This window comes from Lepisosteus platostomus, chromosome 5 (genome assembly GCF_059453375.1).
Source record: "Lepisosteus platostomus isolate fLepPlt1 chromosome 5, fLepPlt1.hap1, whole genome shotgun sequence".
Classification (NCBI taxonomy): domain Eukaryota; kingdom Metazoa; phylum Chordata; class Actinopteri; order Semionotiformes; family Lepisosteidae; genus Lepisosteus; species Lepisosteus platostomus.
In genome coordinates this window covers 68,370,663-68,387,489 of record NC_142615.1, presented here as the reverse complement: position 1 = coordinate 68,387,489, position 16,827 = coordinate 68,370,663, and the positions used below count along the sequence as shown (strand labels likewise).

General features: G+C 52.8%; 3 protein-coding genes and 2 pseudogenes across 9 annotated transcripts in view; 4 read left to right on the top strand and 1 right to left on the bottom strand.

Annotated features, from left to right (window-relative positions):
* Positions 1 to 16,827, top strand: part of LOC148671873 (uncharacterized) — a 641,462-nt gene that overhangs the window by 307,039 nt on the left and 317,596 nt on the right. The window lies entirely within an intron of this gene.
* The window catches only part of LOC148671881 (GTPase IMAP family member 8-like), a 423,522-nt gene that overhangs the window by 287,213 nt on the left and 119,482 nt on the right, over positions 1 to 16,827 (bottom strand).
* Positions 7,034 to 9,162, top strand: LOC148671892 (epithelial discoidin domain-containing receptor 1-like). Of its 2 annotated transcripts, XR_015937097.1 has the most exons (3): positions 7,034 to 7,178; positions 7,735 to 8,585; positions 8,631 to 9,162. XR_015937097.1 is itself a non-coding variant. In XM_088632834.1 (2 exons), the coding sequence occupies exons 1-2, from the start codon at positions 7,083 to 7,085 to the stop codon at positions 7,873 to 7,875; spliced, it is 237 nt and encodes a 78-aa protein (XP_088488960.1). In that variant the 5' UTR covers positions 7,034 to 7,082; the 3' UTR covers positions 7,876 to 9,162. The 2 variants fall into 2 exon arrangements, 1 of the variants encoding a protein (XP_088488960.1); XM_088632834.1 differs by having other exon boundaries at positions 7,735 to 9,162.
* Positions 11,169 to 12,230, top strand: LOC148671891 (stonustoxin subunit beta-like; annotated as a pseudogene).
* LOC148671890 (5.8S ribosomal RNA) lies at positions 16,273 to 16,383 on the top strand (annotated as a pseudogene; the record flags this gene model as incomplete).

The following is a 16,827-nucleotide window of genomic DNA, read 5'->3' as shown; positions in this document are numbered from 1 at the left end:
CTGTGATGACACACTGAACACCATCCTGTCCTACTGTAGTTACACACCGAACACACTACTGTGCCACTCTGATACACTAAACACAGTACTGTGCCACTGTGATTTCTCACTGAATACTAGCGCCCCACTCTGATCACAGTACTGTCCCACTGTGACAACACGCTAAACACAGTACTGTCTCTCGCTCTCTCAATTCAATTCAAGGTGCTTTATTAGCATGACCGATGGGTACAATCAGTGTTGCCAAAGAAAATAAAAATAATAAAATTAACATAGAACAAAACAAAAAATAGAAGTAAAATAAAATCTACAGACATGTTACAGACATTTACAACAAAGACATATTATAAAATACTGACATATACTGTTGGCGGCTGGTGCATTATTGGGAGACAGACTCACTGTTCCTCAGGCTGTGACAGGAGATCACACACTGGGCTGCCAGATCAACTGAGTTCCCTCCTCCCTCTCCCAGTAGGATTGGGACCTGTTGTGGTTTTGGCAAGTGTGGGAACTCTGGGATTAGATTTCTGAATTTCGGGAAGAATGTTTCTCTAATCCCAGAGTATCTGTCACAGTGCAGTAGGAAGTGCACCTCTGTCTCTATTTCTCCCTGCTGGCAGTGGGAGCACAGCCTGTCCTCTCTGGGCAGCCAGGTCTGCCTGTGTCGCCCAGTTTCTATGGCCAGGTTGTGGTCACTGAGCCTGTACTTCGTCAGGGTCTGTTTCTGTTTGTTATTTTTTATTTTGGTCAAATATTCAGCTAGTGTGTATTGTCTGTTTAGGGTTCTGTAGCATTCCAGTTTATGTTGTGTTTGTGTGTGTGTGTGCCAGTGTGTGAGATATTGCTGTTTGATCTGTGCAGTGATGTGCTTGAGTCTGGGTTGTGGTGCTCTAGCAGTGCTGTCCTGAGGCTGGTTAGTGTCGGTGTGGCTCAGGTTAGTGAGCCTCAGGACCAGCTGGCTAAGGGGGCTCTGCTTTGGGCTCAGCAGGGCTTTGTGGTGGTAGGAATTTTGGTCGCTGTTTTTTAGGTGTAGCCAATACTTTAATATTCTTTTCTGTATGTTTATCAATAGTGGGTCCTGGCCTAATTCGGCCCTGCACCCGTTGTTAGGAGTTTTTCTCTGCACACGGAGGATGTTTCAACAGTTTCTGTGGGGTGTTTGTCCCATTGGGTGTAATCCTGGTCTGTGAGGGGACCCCACACTTCACTGCCGTATAGGGCAATGGGTTGGATTACACTTTCAAATATTTGGAGCCAGATTCTTGTTGGTGGGTTGATGTTGAAGAGCCTCCTTCTTATTGCGTAGAAAGCCCTGAGTGCCTTCTCCCTCAGTGCCTTCACTGCCAGGTCAAAACTCCCAGAAGAGCTGATGGTGAGACCGAGATATGTGTAGCTGGATGTGTGCTGTAGTGGAAATCTAATGAGTTAATTGATTCTTAAAAATGTAGAGAGCTTTACAAAAAAATATATTGGTGCTTTTAGATAATATTTCAAGGATATAACTGCTATGCTACAGTACGTGCAGAATTTTAGAAAACAGTTCGTCAACAAAGTACACTGTTTAGGTAATTTAGAAGACAATGTACCAAAATAATATATGCTGTCTGGGTCATTAGAATTAGCTGAAAGTAACTGATAAGCTTTGAATAACAAATCTAGTTTTTCTTCTCTCGCTCTATGATGTAATCTGTTTTCTCTTAGAGAAAGGGGAAGTTTTAGAAGGGACCAAGTGCTGAACTTTTTTACAGTGCAATGCCTTATAAAAACCCTGTACTGCTTGTAACAAATTGAGTCTCTGGTTGCACTTGGCGAAGTCGCAGCAGGGCTCCCAATATTGCAATATTGAAATAAAGACCTTACACAGGTGAGAACTCTCTCTTGTGGCTTCCTTGATAGTTATATTTCCATGACAGTGCTCCAATGTGTTGTTGTTCAGTGTGAATTTGTACCTGTTTCTCTCTTTGTTTCTCGCGAGACTGAGTGAGTGAGTGGGCGGAGCTTCGGTGGGTTTGATCGTGTGGCGGTGTTTCTTCACTAGTTTTGTGTTTTTCTGTCTTTTATGGGGAAAAGCGGGGTTTATTTTCTCGTCATGGCCGGTTCTGGAGGCTCTGATCCTCCAGACCTCTCCTTTGAGAAATTAACTCGACGCCATGGTGCGAAAATCTCACTGTCCTCTGTCCGCTTGAGAGGTGCGTTCTTGCGGTCGGGGAGGTCGTGGGCTGCAGGAACAACAGGTCCGCTTCCCGCTTGAGTGGAGGGATAGTCATTTTCCTGCAATCTACCGATCTGGCAAACACCCTGGTGGAGAAGGGAGTCGTCCTGGACGGCACCATCATCCCGGTACTGCCTCTCGCGGCCCCGGCTCGAAAGATCACCCTCTCTAACGTGCCTACGTTCATGAGGAACAAGCTGCTGGAGAGGGAGCTGTCCAGATACGGACAGGTGGTCTCTCCGATCAGGAGGATCCCTCTGGGCTGCAGGGCACCGCAGCTGAAGCACGTCGTCTCTTTCCGGAGACAAGTCTACGTCATCTTAAAAAACCCCACAGAAGAGATCAATGTGGCCCTTAAATTTCGGATTGACAGCTGTGACTACGTTGTATTCGTGACTTCGGAATTGATGAAGTGCTTCAGGTGCGGGAGCGAGGGGCATGTGGTGAAGAACTGCCCGGAGGTGGAGGAAGAGACAGGCAGGGAGCCTCAGCCCCAGGGCGCACAGGAGGCCAGCAGACAGCGTCAGGCAGTGGGGAGCGGAGCAGCGCAGGGAGGCAGCGGGGAGTCAGAGCCCACGGCCGGGGTGCAGGAGAGGAGATCGCTGGAGGGAGCAGGTGAGCCCGAGCCGGTGGCGTCCCAAGCAGGAGAGCAGACAGTAAAGAGTGGACCACCGCAGCCCTCAGAAGAGCAGGGAGCCCCCCACACCGGAGAGGGGCTCGGGTGCGAATGACTTCAGTGATCAGGAGAGATGGCGCCTGAAGAGCCTTTTAGGTAAGATCAAGGCAGGACCGCGAAACGCACCTCAGCACGAATGAGTCCTGTCCCTCACATCACATCACTATCCGTCTGCGTGCTACATGTCTGTTTGTGTTTTATGTTCTTTCTTTTTTTATTTTCAGCAAACATGGGCGACATTAGGATAGGGAGTTTGAACACCAATGGGTGCCAGAGAGCTTTGAAGCGAGCTGCAGTGTTGGAGATTATCAAAGAAAAGAGCCTGCAGGTGACTTTCCTGCAGGAGACCCACATCGACAGCTCCAACATCGTCACCTGGCAGCGGGAGTGGCAGGGGGACATCGTGTACAGTCACGGGTCCTTGTGAGCGTGGGGGTCGCGGTGCTGTTCTCTGTGGGTTTCAAGCCCCTCTCTATTGCCGTCCAGGAGGTGGTGAAGGGTCGCCTGCTACTCGTGCAAGTAGTTCTCGGGAAGAAAACCTTTGTTTTTATTAACGTTTACGCACCCACTGACGGCGGGGAGAGGGTTACCTCTTCAGGGAGCTTGAAAATGCACTGGCGACCTGCCAGCCTGAAGAGCTGGTTTTCCTGGGGGGGATTTTAACTGCACAGAGAGCAGCACACTGGACAGGAATCACGCAGAGCCACATGGCCCATTGGCCAGGGAGCTGGGCAGGATCCTCGTCAAGTCTGACCTCACTGACATCTGGAGGAGATGTCATGGGGACACGAGGCAGTACACCTGGGCCCAGGTCAGGGGGAATACCCTCTCTCTGGCCAGGCTAGTCCGATTCTACTGCCGTAAACATCATTACAGCATCGTCAAGCAGTGCTCCATCTGTCCAGTGGGCCTGTCGGACAACTGTCTCACTGTCTGCACAGTCGTTGTGCCATCAGTGAGGTCCCGCAGTGCCTACTGGCACTTTAATACCCAGCTGCTTGACGATGCTCACTTCTGTGACTGCCTCGTGTTCTTCTGGCAGCAATGGAGGAGTCAGAAAGCCCACTTTGTCTCCCTGAGGCAGTGGTGGGATATTGGCAAGGTGCAGATTCGCCAGTTCTGCCAGCAGTACACCGGAAGTGTCACGAGAGGTATCTGTGAGTCCATGAAGGCTCTGGAGAGAGACATTCTGGAGCTCCACCAGGCTCTGGAGTGTCGTGCAGACAGGAGGCTAATTGATGACCTCCACAACCCAAAAAGAATCACTCATCGGCCTGCTGGACACAAAAGTACAGAGCTCTAATAAATTCTAGGGTTCAGATTGCATCATAGGTAGACGCCCCGACTCGCTACTTCTTCGGCCTAGAGAAGAAACCAGGCCAGAGCCGGCAGATCCACTGCCTGCGCTCGGAGACGGGGCAGGAGCTGCACGAGGCCGGGCAGATCCAGCAGAGGACCGTGCAGTTCTACAAAGCGCCCTTCTCCAGCGAGGCTAGTGAGGACTCGGTCCGCACACGCAGGTTCCTTGAAGACCTTCCACAGGTCCCCGAAGACGAGAGGGCAGGGCTGGAGAGGCCTCTCTCCCTGGAGGAGCTCTCCACCGCACTCAGTGGCTTGAGCAATGGCAAGACCCCAGGTCTCAATGGCCTGCCAGCCGAATTCTATCGTGCCTTCTGGGCTGTGCTGGGTCCTGACCTGCTCGATGTATATTTGGAAAGTCTGGAGCAGGGGGACCTGCCACTGAGCTGCAGGAGAGCTGTTGTCACCCTGCTGCCCAAGAAATGGAGACCTGTTGCCCTGCTGTGTGTGGATTATAAAATCCTGTCCAAGGCTCTGGCCAACAGGCTGAGGGTGGTGCTGGGGTCCCTGGTGCACTCCGACCAATCGTACTGCGTGCCCGGAAGGTTAATCTTTGATAACATATTTCTGATTCGAGATGTTTTGGCCACCTCCAGACTATTGGGTTTAGATACTGGTCTCATTTCGTTAGACAAGGAAAAGGCCTTTGATAGGGTTGAACATCAGTATTTGTGGAGGACCATGAGGTCCTTCAGGTTCAGCCCCGTCTTTGTTGCCATGATTCAGGTGCTGTACAGTGACATCTTCAGTGTGCTAAAGGTCAACGGAGGGCTGAGTGCTCCGTTTCCAGTGCGGAGGGGAGTCAGGCAGGGCTGTGCACTCTCAGGAATGCTCTACTCCCTTGTCATTGAGCCTCTGCTACATCAGCTGCGCCGGGTCATCAGGGGCCTGTCCATCCCGGGCTGCCCCGATTCCACTGTCAAGATCTTGGCATACGCTGATGACATCATGGTCGTGGTCGGAGGAGAACAGGATGTCAGGGCGCTACAGATAACTTTGAGTGATTTCCAGCGGCTATCATCAGCCAAAGTGAACTGGGCCAAGATTAGCGCCCTACTCCTGGGGGAGTGGAGCGAGATGGGTCCCCCAGTCTTGCCAGAGAGGCTCAGCTGGACCAGAGGGGAACTCAAATACCTGGGGGTACACCTGGGGGATGAGGCCAGCGTGAAAAAGAACTGGGAGGGGCTCCTTGAAAAAGTGAAAGGTCGTCTGGACCGCTGGCGCTGGCTGCTCCCCCAGATCTCCTACAGAGGCCGGCTTCTGATTGTCAACACCCTGGTGGCTTCGATGTTTTGGCATCGCCTGGTGTGTCTGGAGCCACCAGCCGGACTGGTTGAGGAGCTGCAGGCCACGCTCCTCGACTTCTTCTGGGACGGACTGCACTGGCTGCGGAGGGGCGTCCTCTATCTGCCCAGAGAAAACGGAGGGCAAGGACTCATCGACATCCGGAGCCGGGTGGACGCCTTTCGCTTGCAGGCAGTGCAGAAGCTGCTGTTCGGCCCGGCCTCGCTGTCCTGGAGGGAGCTGACCTTCACCCTGCTGCGTCGAGCAGGACACCTCGGGCTCGACTGTGTGCTCTTCCTGATGGACACCAGCAGGGTTGACCTGTCTCCACTGCCGCCTTTCCAGCGCAGTCTCCTGGAGGCCTGGCGGCATCTGCGCGTGCAGAGAGAAGAGGAGCAGCCCAGTCTATACTGGACACTCAGAGAACCATTAATACACAATCCAGGAATGGACATAGAACCGGGCCGCTCCTTGGACTTCACCAGCAGACTGGTCCACGCCAACGTCACACAGCTCCACCACCTGCTGGACGTGGATCAGGGCTGCTGGCGCAACGTGGAGTGGGCGTGTGACGCGCTGGGACTACGCGCTGGGACTACACTCACAGCGGTGTGTAGACAGGTTTCTTAGTCAGCTTCGCTTCGCTCTGCTCTGCCTCTCCAGGAGATGCTGCTGATCCAGGGTCTGTTTGAGGATCATCGCATTCCAACCACACAGCCTCCTTTCCCTGGTCTGCTAGTGTCTCCTGCGCTCAGTCCTGGACCGCTCCCTGACACTCCCTGGAGGGCTCGTCTGGGAGTGCTGGATGACGTCCGGCCTGCCTGGGGTAGCCTCTACAGATTTCCCCTCAACAAGAGGGCTGGTGATCTGCAATGGAGGGTCCTGCACACCATCCTTGGGGTCAACTCGTTTGTGTCGGTTTGTGTCGGTTCTGGACCCGGCGGTGTCTGACGCCTGTCCCTTCTGCGCTCAGAGGGAGACGGTGTTCCACTGCTACAGCGCCTGCCCCCGCCTGTCGCCCATGTTTGCCGTACTGATCCGGCTCTTCACCAAACTTGGCCTGGCCTTCAACGATGTTATTTTCGTGTTTGGGGTGGGTCGTACAAAAAAAACGGAAAAACTCAGACCCCTCCTGGCTAATTTTCTGCTGGGCCAGGCCAAACTCACCATCTACAAGACTCGGAAAAATAAGATCTCTGGTTCCGGGTCTGTAGACTTGGTGAGGATGCTTGAAGGGTTGGTGAAGAGCAGGATATCGTTAGAATTTTTGTTTGATAAATCTCATAATGACCTCGGAACCCCATGTGTCTGTGTCCCCAGGGGAAGTTTACCACGGCCAGCGATGTGTGGGCATTCGGGGTGACTGTGTGTGTGTGTGTGTGTGTGTGTGTGTGTGTGTGTGTGTGTGTGTGTGTGTGTGTGTGTGTGTGTGTGTGTGTGTGTGTGTCTCTGTGTGGGGGTGTTGGGGGTGACCCCATGTGTCTGTATCCCCAGGGGAAGTTCACCACGGCCAGCGATGTGTGGGCATTCGGGGTGACCCTCTGGGAGATGCTGAGGCTGTGTAAGGAGCAGCCCTACGCCTCCATGACAGATGAGCTGGTGATCGAGAACGCTGGAGAGTTCTTCAGAGACCAGGGCAAGCAGGTAACAGCCACACCTGGCCAGGAGTACCTGTACCTGTCTCTCTCTCATGTCCTGCAGGCTGACCTGTCTCTCTCTAGTTCCAGGTGTACCCGTCTTACAGACTGACCCGTCTCTCTCCCTCCCTCTCGTCCCCCGGCTCCCGTCCTGCAGGCTCACCCGTCTCTCTGCTCTCTCTCTGTCCAGGTGTACCTGTCTCTCTCCTGTCTCCTGTCTTGCAGACTCACCCGTCTCTCTCTCTCTCCTGTCTCCTGTCCTGCAGACTCACCCGTCTCTCTCTCTGATCTCTACTGTCCTGCAGGCTGACCCGTCTCTCTCCTGTCTCCTGTCCTGCAGGCTCACCCGTCTCTCTCTTCTCTCCTGTCCTGCAGGCTCACCCGTCTCTCTCCTCTCTCCTGTCTCCTGTCCTGCAGGCTCACCCGTCTCTCTCCTCTCTCCTGTCTCCTGTCTTGCAGGCTCACCCGTCTCTCTCCTGTCTCCTGTCCTGCAGGCTCACCCGTCTCTCTCCTGTCTCCTGTCCTGCAGGCTCACCCGTCTCTCTCCTGTCTCCTGTCCCCAGGTGTACCTGTCCCGGCCGGAGGTGTGTCCGCAGGGCCTGTACGAGCTGATGCTGAGCTGCTGGAGCCGGGAGTCCAGGGAGCGGCCGTCCTTCCCAGCAATCCACCGCTTCCTGCTGGAGGACGCCATGAACATGGTGTAGCAGGAGCAGCTCCGGCCTGCGGACTCTCACGGGGCAGGATGTCCTCTGTGGGCTCGGAGGGCGGCGGCCCTGAGGGCTGAGCCTCTTGTGCGCCCCCTGGTGGCGTTCGAGACAGACAGCCTCTGAGGAAGAGGAAGGACACTAGGGGGGTGGGGGAGGCTGGTACTTCTGTATTCCTTTTACTTCTCGTTTTTCGGGGTTCCTGGGGTGGCGGTGTTTGGAGGGGGGGGTGTGTGGCGGAGTTCAGGGGACTGCTGGTTCGGTCTCCTTCCTACAAGGGGGCCCCCCACCCCCGAGAGGAAACGCTCTCTTGCTGCTGCATGCTGGGGTGTGGGAGAGGGGTCTGTCTGCTGTTTGCTTTGCAGTCTTGCACATTTCCAGGCCCACTTCACCAGCAGCCTGGGGCTTCGCTCGAATCTGCTCCGGTACTTTGCCCCTGAGATCGATTGCTCACGATCGACTCACTGGGAGTGGCCCTGGTCAGTATCTCCATGTGATCGATTGCTCACGATCAATTCGCTGTGACTGGCCCTGGTCAGTATCTCCATGTGATCAATCACTCCTGATTCATTCGCTGTGACTGGCCCTGGTCAGTATCTCCATATGATCGATTGCTCACGATCAATTCGCTGTGACTGGCCCTGGTCAGTATCTCCATGTGATCAATCACTCCTGATCCATTCGCTGTGACTGGCCCAGGTCAGTACACTGTCCAATCCTGTTAGACCAGGAGGACAGCTGGTCCAGTGGATCAGGTCCGGTCCTGTTAGACCAGGAGGACAGTTTTGGGGTACCGGCTCCTCGTCTCTGCGCCCCGGTGTGCAGGAGAGACGCGTCAAACACCGTCCACAGGGGGCGCCGCTGTGCTGTATCGCACCTCCAGCTACAGGGGGCGCTGCTGTGCAGAGCAGGACAGGAGCAGGTGGAGTCAGTCCAGGGTGTTCTGGGGGACGGGGGGGCTCGGCCGGCCAGCGTTGAGGGTTAGGGGTGAGGGCGGCGGGGCAGGGGTGTGAATACTACCCCAGGGGCGTGGGCGCTGTAGGTACTGCTGTCGTGACACACTGGATGTCTTTGTGTTTTTTTCCTTCTTCTTCGCCGACTACTAATGTTGTACATAGCGTACGGGACAGATTGCTACACTAATATATGGAGACGTTGGTGCGTTCCCCGTCTGCGGTCCTCGCGCTGCCTCTGGGCGGCGCTGGCGTGTCGAAGGCTCTCGGGTTCGTCTGGTTCTTGTCGTGAATCTTTTTGTAGAAGTTTTAATAAAGTAACATTTTCAGATAACTGGGTGTCCTGTTCTGCTTTCTGCATCCCGAGTGATCGATTGCCCCTGCTGCTGACTGGAAGTCATCAGTTAAAGGGTATCGACTTCAACAACAGGGCTGTGCGGCTTTTTCCCCCTTCCCACCCCTCTCTGTGTACAGCAGTGTCTCCGGTATCAGCTTCAACACTGGCTGGGTACAGAGAAGGGAGAGCTGGCGAGGAGCATGGCTCCGATCCTATCCTTGATCCGATCATTGCTCTAATTCCTATTGGAATTTATGAGAGACTTGTTTTCTATCTTCTGTGAGAGAGCACAATCACAAAACGTCTAAAACTGTACAACTCCAAGGTTTAGAAAACGTTTTTACAGAAGCTATCCAGACAGTTTGGTGTCATGCGTTCGTTTGATCCAGCTGGGGATTCTGTATGACCCTGACAGAGAGACACTGATTCCAGGTGAGAGATTCACACTGAGGTGACCTGTCTTTCAGCTCTATGACAGATTCCAGGTGAGAGCTATACTGAGCTGAGCTGTATGAGCCCTCTTTAGATTCTGATAAGTTTTCTCAAAGATGCAGCTCCTTCAATGTCTCCCTCTCCACACTCTGCAGAACGCTACTGAATCCTATCGGTTGCCATGCTGCCTGGTAGTCTGGCTCCTTCCTAGGACTTTGTCCCTCCCTGGAGGCCCGGCACAACTGAGCTCCTCTTGTGTCGTCAGGCACTGTACCCCCACGTTCACAGTCCTTGGTGTTCCCAGAGACAAAGTGTCAATGATGAGGTCACTTCCTCCCCAGCTTCCAGTCATACCCATCTGGCTCCAGTCTGGTGCAGTGTCGTCCCCTAGCGTTAACCCACAGTGGACACTCCATCTGGCTCCAGTCTGGTGTTGTGTCGTCCCCTAGCGTTAACCCACAGTGGACACTCCATCTCGCTCCAGTCTGGTGCAGTGTCGTCCCCTAGCGTTAACCCACAGTGGACACTCCATCTCGCTCCAGTCTGGTGCGGTGTCGTCCCCTAGCGTTAACCCACAGTGGACACTCCATCTGGCTCCAGTCTAGTGCAGTGTCGTCCCCTAGCGTTAACCCACAGTGGAAACTCCGACAGGCTCCCATCGCTCTGGCCGGCGTTTGTTTTTCATCCTCGTTGTTTCAGTCGTGACAAAAGGACCAGAAGAACTGGACGCTTGCATTGAAGCCCGATCCCACTGAAACTGCTCTGAGTTCCTCATTCTTATCACTCGCTATTAAATCCTTCTGTTCACCACGTGGAACCAGCAAGCAGTCACTCGTCATCTGTTCCTATGTCTGGCGTCGGGCAGCCCAAATCTCCCGTCTACCCTTCAGGGAATGTGAATCTCAGATGCTCCCATCTCACCCTCGATCAGTGATCAGTGATCAGTGATTAAATGCTTGTGAATAACCCAATGGGCCTGTTGAACCCAAATCTCTCACTGGAGGGCTGCATCAGTGGTGGGGCTTCAGCCTCATCCTTGTGGTCAGGATGCCTCGCCTTGCGCTTATATCTCTGTCGCATTGATTACGATTTATAATAATGTGATCATGTTGATAATGTTGCTTTATTGGCCCTATACAATTTCTTGCATTAGGAATGTGTCTTTTCACAGACCCCAGCTTGCTCTCCATGAGACAGACACACAGACAGGGAGAGAAGCTGGGGGTCAGAGCGCAGGGTCAGACATTGTAAAGCGCCCCTGGAGCAGCTGGTGTTAAGGACCTTGCTCAGGGACCCAACGGAGTCAGATTCCTCTGCTGGCTGTGGGATTTGAACCGGCAACCTTCCAGCCACAGGAACAGATCCTCAGCCACAGAACCTCCGCTCCGCCCCAGGAGAGTATTGACATTCCCTGACCGGGAATCGAACACGGGCCGCAGCAGTGAGCGCCGAATCCTGACCACTAGACCACCAGGGACGCTACAGCGACACTTGACCGCGCAGCTGAAAGATCACTCCCTGTAGTGCGACAAGCTTGCAAAGCCCCATTAACACCTCCTTCTATTTCTTGTCTCCCCGCAGGAATCACGTTATGGGACGCCGAGACGCTGCAGAAAGACATCGACATGCGTCCTCAGCCGAACACAGATTTCCATATCATTGCGTCCGACTCTACGGAGGACAAGGCGTCCGCTCTGAATGTGGAGGCCTCCCTGGAGGCGAGCTTCCTCTGTGGGCTGGTCTCGGTGAGGGGCTCGGCGAGTTACCTGAACGACAAGAAGACCTCGAAGAAGCAGTCGCGTGTCACCCTGCAGTACCGCACCACCACGCGCTTCGAGCAGCTCAGCATGGACCGCTGAGGAGCCGGAAACGTGCAGCACAGCAACGTCTTCCAGGAGGGGACGGCCACGCACGTCGTCATGGCGGTGATGTACGGCGCGCAGGCCTTCTTCGTCTTCGACCGGGAGGTTTCGGCAGAGGAGAAGCAGCAGGACGTCCAGAGCAGCCTGCACGCGGCGATAAAGATGATCCCGTGTGTGTCGATCGAAGGCGAAGCGTCCCTCAGAATGACGGACGAGGAACGCCAGCAGGCGGACAAGTTCAACTGCAAATTCTACGGGGATTTTGCTCTTGCAAAGAATCCGGTGACGTTCCATGACGCTGTAGTGGTTTGATGGGTTTACTGAGACAATTATTAATTGTAACAGTAATCACGAGGTTGTTCGTTGTAGCTTGTAGCTTTTAGAAAATCAATCGTCAGAACAACTAACAACACAGATTTCCAGATCATTGCGTCCGACTCCACGGAGGACAAGGCGTCCGCTCTGAATGTGGAGGTGAGCTTGGTGGTCAAGGTCATGAAAACAGTCAAAGAACTCAAGGACAACTTTGTGAAGGCTTCCGGCAAGTTCATGTCGACGAAGGAGATGCTCGAGAAAATCGAAATTTACTTCGAGACGATCGAGGACCGGATCATGCAGCTGATCAGGCTGTCCTCCAACTGCCTGGCGCGGCTGGAGGAGATCGCCCTGAAGCCCAACGCTCTGTCCACGGCCGCCTACATCGAGCTGCTCACGAGGAAGAGGAGGCCCGCCCGGGCTTCGAGGACCGCATCGCCGAGCTGCGCAAGATGAAACAGCACGCCGAGATCCTCGCCAAGATCGCCAACAACGAGAAACTGCTGCCAGAGGAGCGCAGGATCGTGAGGGAGAGAAACGAGAGGCTGAGAAAAATCGCTCAAGACGTCAAACTGGCGAGCTCCGTAATGAGAGCCTGGACTGCAGGACACTGAACACGTTCCGCACCGCCGAGAACTCCTGCAGGACACTGAACACGTTCCACTCCGGCCGACAACTCCTGCAGGACACTGAACACGTTCCACACCGGCCGACAACTCCTGCAGGACACTGAACACATTTCCACACCGGCCGACAACTCCTGCAGGACACTGAACACGTTCCACACCGCCCGAGAACTCCATCTTGCGGTAAATCTGGAGTAAACCAAAACACAGAATAATGTTCGGGTTTTTTAAATAACTGTTCCTAATAGTTCAACTGAAATAAAAACTTAGTTCTACTCAATCCCTTAGTTTTAAAATCTACAAAAATAATTTTAATTCTCTAAATTCAAGGCTTTCCTTTCACCAGACCTCCAGCCAGACTGATGTTGGCCTCTCTCTCATGCTGTCGGGATAAAGCTGCCTTTCAAATCAATCGGCATCCTGCTGCGACAGAGATGATTTAATGTCCACAGGGGAAAGTGTGGTTATAGATTATAAAGACCGCAGGACACCTCAGGATTTGCAGACACAACGGTCAGACGACAGAAGGCAGCGCTGCCTTTCCTGACCACATCTCCTTAGCAGAAGATCTGAACACAGATGAAACGCTTCTAAGGAACAGCCGCTTCAAGAACAGTTCTCAACACGTCAGTGTGAATTTCAAATTACATTTCAATGTTTTTTGTCTGGCGTCTGTACTTGGTAGATCCATACGCCTGTGAAAAATTAAAAATACCTTTCCTCTGAGTGACCTGTCGTGCTTTATTTCTGGGTGACCTTGGACATCATCCATCTGTAACGAACGGTGTTGACTTCTGACGATTCTTGTGCACTCTCTCTCACCTGTATATAAAAGCACACTTACCCTGGAGTGAAACATGCCTCGTTCATGAGGTTTCAAACCAAAGTTCGGGAGGAAGGCGAGAGCCGCCGCTCGCCTGCGCTCGTCAGTCTCACACTCAGCACATCTCACACTCCTTCACCCAGCAGCTCAATCCTCTCCAGCGCACTCTTTACAGTCCAGCTGCACCACGGAGAGGAGACCCAGGAACGCCTGAGGGGCGACGGAGAGGAATCCACTGTCACACACAGCAGTGACACGGGCACACGCAGTCACATGGGGACACCACAAGGGAACTCACAGCAGATGATCGCATGACGGCATCGCAGCCGAAACACGGGGTCAAGCCCAGAGAATTTCACAAGGCACTCAAAGCCAATCAATCGCTCTCTTTTCTTGAGATCATGTTAATGGAGGTTCCAGGAGAGAACATCAGAGCAGGAACAGGATACCCCCGTCCCCGCAGTGTGACTGTTCCCGCCAGAGCCCACAGACCACACTCACTCCCCAGCACAAGTCCTGAACTGGAAGACAAGAACCGGGGCAAACCAGTAAGTTACTGCTGATCACTACTTAATAAACTTCTCCTGTTTTCGGTTTTTATATCGTTGTTTTTGAGTCAAACATCCAGAACACCCTTTCATAACGCATCTGTACGCCCTGTTCTTGCATTTCTTTGGTTTAGTTTCTGCTCACTTCCCCTGGAGTGAAACACGCCTCCGAAATAAGTGTTTATAAAACTTTCATTTCTCTTTACCTGAACTCAAATAAACCTGCAAGAACACGTCATCATACAGAGCTTCAGCACAGCGTATTTCTTGTCACTTATTTTTATACTGTATTACTGTATTTGAGGTGTCATCTGAACCGAAGCAAACCTCGAAAATACGTTTTTACGACATTGTCGATTTTAGCAGCGGTGATGCAGACCTCCAATATAGACGGTTTGAAAACATTGTCTCTGTTCACCTGAAGTGCAGCAAACATGCGAATCCCGGTTTTTAGTTCATTTATTGATCAAACTGTTTCTATCAGCCCTGGATCTGCCGGAGCCACTTCGACACACCGGTATCCTACAATTTCATTAAAAAAACACCTGATATTTACTTCAGGAGGAGGAAATATAAATATCAGCTAAATAAGCCGGCTAGTCAAAGAAACAGCACATTTAAACCTACAAAACTACAATTTCACTCAAAATGTCAGACGCAACTGAAATTAAAGTGGCCTTCGAGATCAGTTCAGTGAGCTCAATAATAAACTTTTACACCAACAGACCCACAATTTCACCACAAACACATGGAGCTTGTGTCTGTGAAGGTGAAGTGTGAGACGATTCTGTCATCAGGAGGGAGGGCCACAGCAGTACAGCAGAGAGAGCCATCACTGTTACCCACATACTGTCACACCGGTCCCATGTAGAACTGCTGTATTAAACTGTCTGGTGAAGAGACGCGTCTGAGACCTCTCATGATCAGGACAGGTCACGGTAAACATGCAGAAAGTGATGGTGAATTCTCGTTTCGCCTGTGTCCGCGAGCTCAATGATAGACACTTTTACACAATTTCACCACAAACCCCTCGAGCACAATGATAAAAATACACTTTTACAAAATTTCACCACAAACCCCCTGAGCTCAATGATAAGGAAACTTTTACACAATTTTACCTCAAACCCGTCGAGCACATTGATAAAAATACACTTTTACACAATTTCACCACAAACACCCCGAGCTCAATGATAAAAAGACACTTTTACACAATTTCACCACAAACCCTCACACTTACATCACCACTTACCTCGGTGTTGGTGGAGGGGAGTCCTCATATCCTGTAAACCGCGTTGAGTGGAGTGTCCAGAAAGGCGCCATATACAGATTCAGCCACGCAAATCATTACGTCATACCGCGGTACGTGATTGGCCGGCCAAAATGACCGACAGGGGCGCTCGTGGTGCGTTGGTCGGTCATGGAAAGATTTCATCATTTGATCTCTTTACTGTGCACATTTTAATCTGCTTAGTATTGAATATTTATATGGAATTTTACCACTAAAGGGAAATTTTAGTAGTTGAGCATAAAAGGAAGAGGAGCATAACGCATCTGAAGGTCATAAACGATATTAATTTAGGAACATAAACATACTATGTCTCGATATTTTAAAGAAAAAATACACACCAGTCTTCCATTTCTCCCTGAACATTTTAAGCACTAAAGTCTTACATGTGGTTATTTCAGAAACGTTTTCACGTGCTCCTTGCTCCCTCTGACCATGATATCGGACGTTTATACAGTAGACAGCGCTCTGTGAGAGAAGTGACAGTTTCAAGCTTGTCTGCGAAGACGCTCGATACCGGAGTAAACAAGCACACTTTTAGAACTGGGTTAATAGGGAGTATAAGATGGAAGCGCGTATCTACAGGAATGAAGGAATGAAGGAATGAAAGGACACACAGGAAGGGCGTCAGAAACAGACGAGGCTTTATTCTCTCGCCCACGTCAGGAGCCATCAGAAGCTGGTTACAGTAACGGTCAGCAAGTCCAAGCGACTCGTTACAATTACACGGCCGTTTGGCCGTGGTGAACGTGGATTCTGTCTGGCACGGCCAGATTGTGAAAAATAACTATTTCATGAGTACGCTTTAATCAAGATGGGGGCAAGGGGGTCTTCTCTGTGACCCTCCCTTTGAAAATTAACGTGAAAAAACTAAAAATCAGACAATCTCCAGACACTCACAACAGACAAATCAGAAAACAGCTACATACTGTGAGTGTCTGGAGACTGTATCTGACTTTTAGTTTTTGGCCGGACCACAGCCCCACCCACACACACACCCCCACACACTCAGCCACAGCCCCACCCGCACACACCCCCCCCCCACACAACCCCACAGCCCCACCCGCACACACACCCCCACTCCTCACACACACCCCCACCTCGCCGTGCCCGTGTTTTCTCCCACTCGAGTGAGCGTTCGACCCCCGGACGCCGGAGCGTGGGCGCGGTCCGTCGGCCGCCCCCCTCCTCGCCGAAAGGCACTGTTGCCCGAGATAACTCTTAGCGGTGGATCACTCGGCTCGTGCGTCGATGAAGAACTGCGAGAACTAATGTGAATTGAAGGACACATTGATCATCGACACTTCGAACGCCTGTCTGAGGGTCGCTCTGCCATCGATCGGGACTGGCCCGCCCCCACCCCGGGGCCGTCGCAGGGAGAGCCGGCTCCTCGTCCCTTCGTCCCCCGGAGCGCGGACCCGCGGCTGGTGGCCACCGTAGCGCCGGCCGCGGGACCCGCGTGCCCTTCCCCGCCCCGGCCGCCCGAGCGAGCACCGAGAAAAGCGTGAGAGCCCGGCGGCGGTGTCCCGGCCCCCCGGCTACGACCTCAGATCAGACGAGACGACCCGCTGAATTTAAGCACGAGACCATTAGTCGACCAGAAAGTTGAAAAGAACTTTGAAGAGAGAGTTCAAGAGGGCGTGAAACCGCTGAGAGGTAAACGGGTGGGGTCCGCGCAGTCCGCCCGGAGGATTCAACCCGGCGGGTTCCGGTCGGCTGTCCCGGGACCGGCGGATCCCCCAGCGGGACCGCCTCCCGGCCGGGCTCGGCC

Bases quoted from the DNA above. Each gene is read 5' to 3' on its own strand.
- LOC148671892 (XM_088632834.1), top strand. From the start codon at position 7,083: ATGCTGAGGCTGTGTAAGGAGCAGCCCTACGCCTCCATGACAGATGAG. The intron at 7,179-7,734 runs GTAACAGCCACA...TCCTGTCCCCAG, and splicing joins TCAGAGACCAGGGCAAGCAG to GTGTACCTGTCCCGGCCGGA.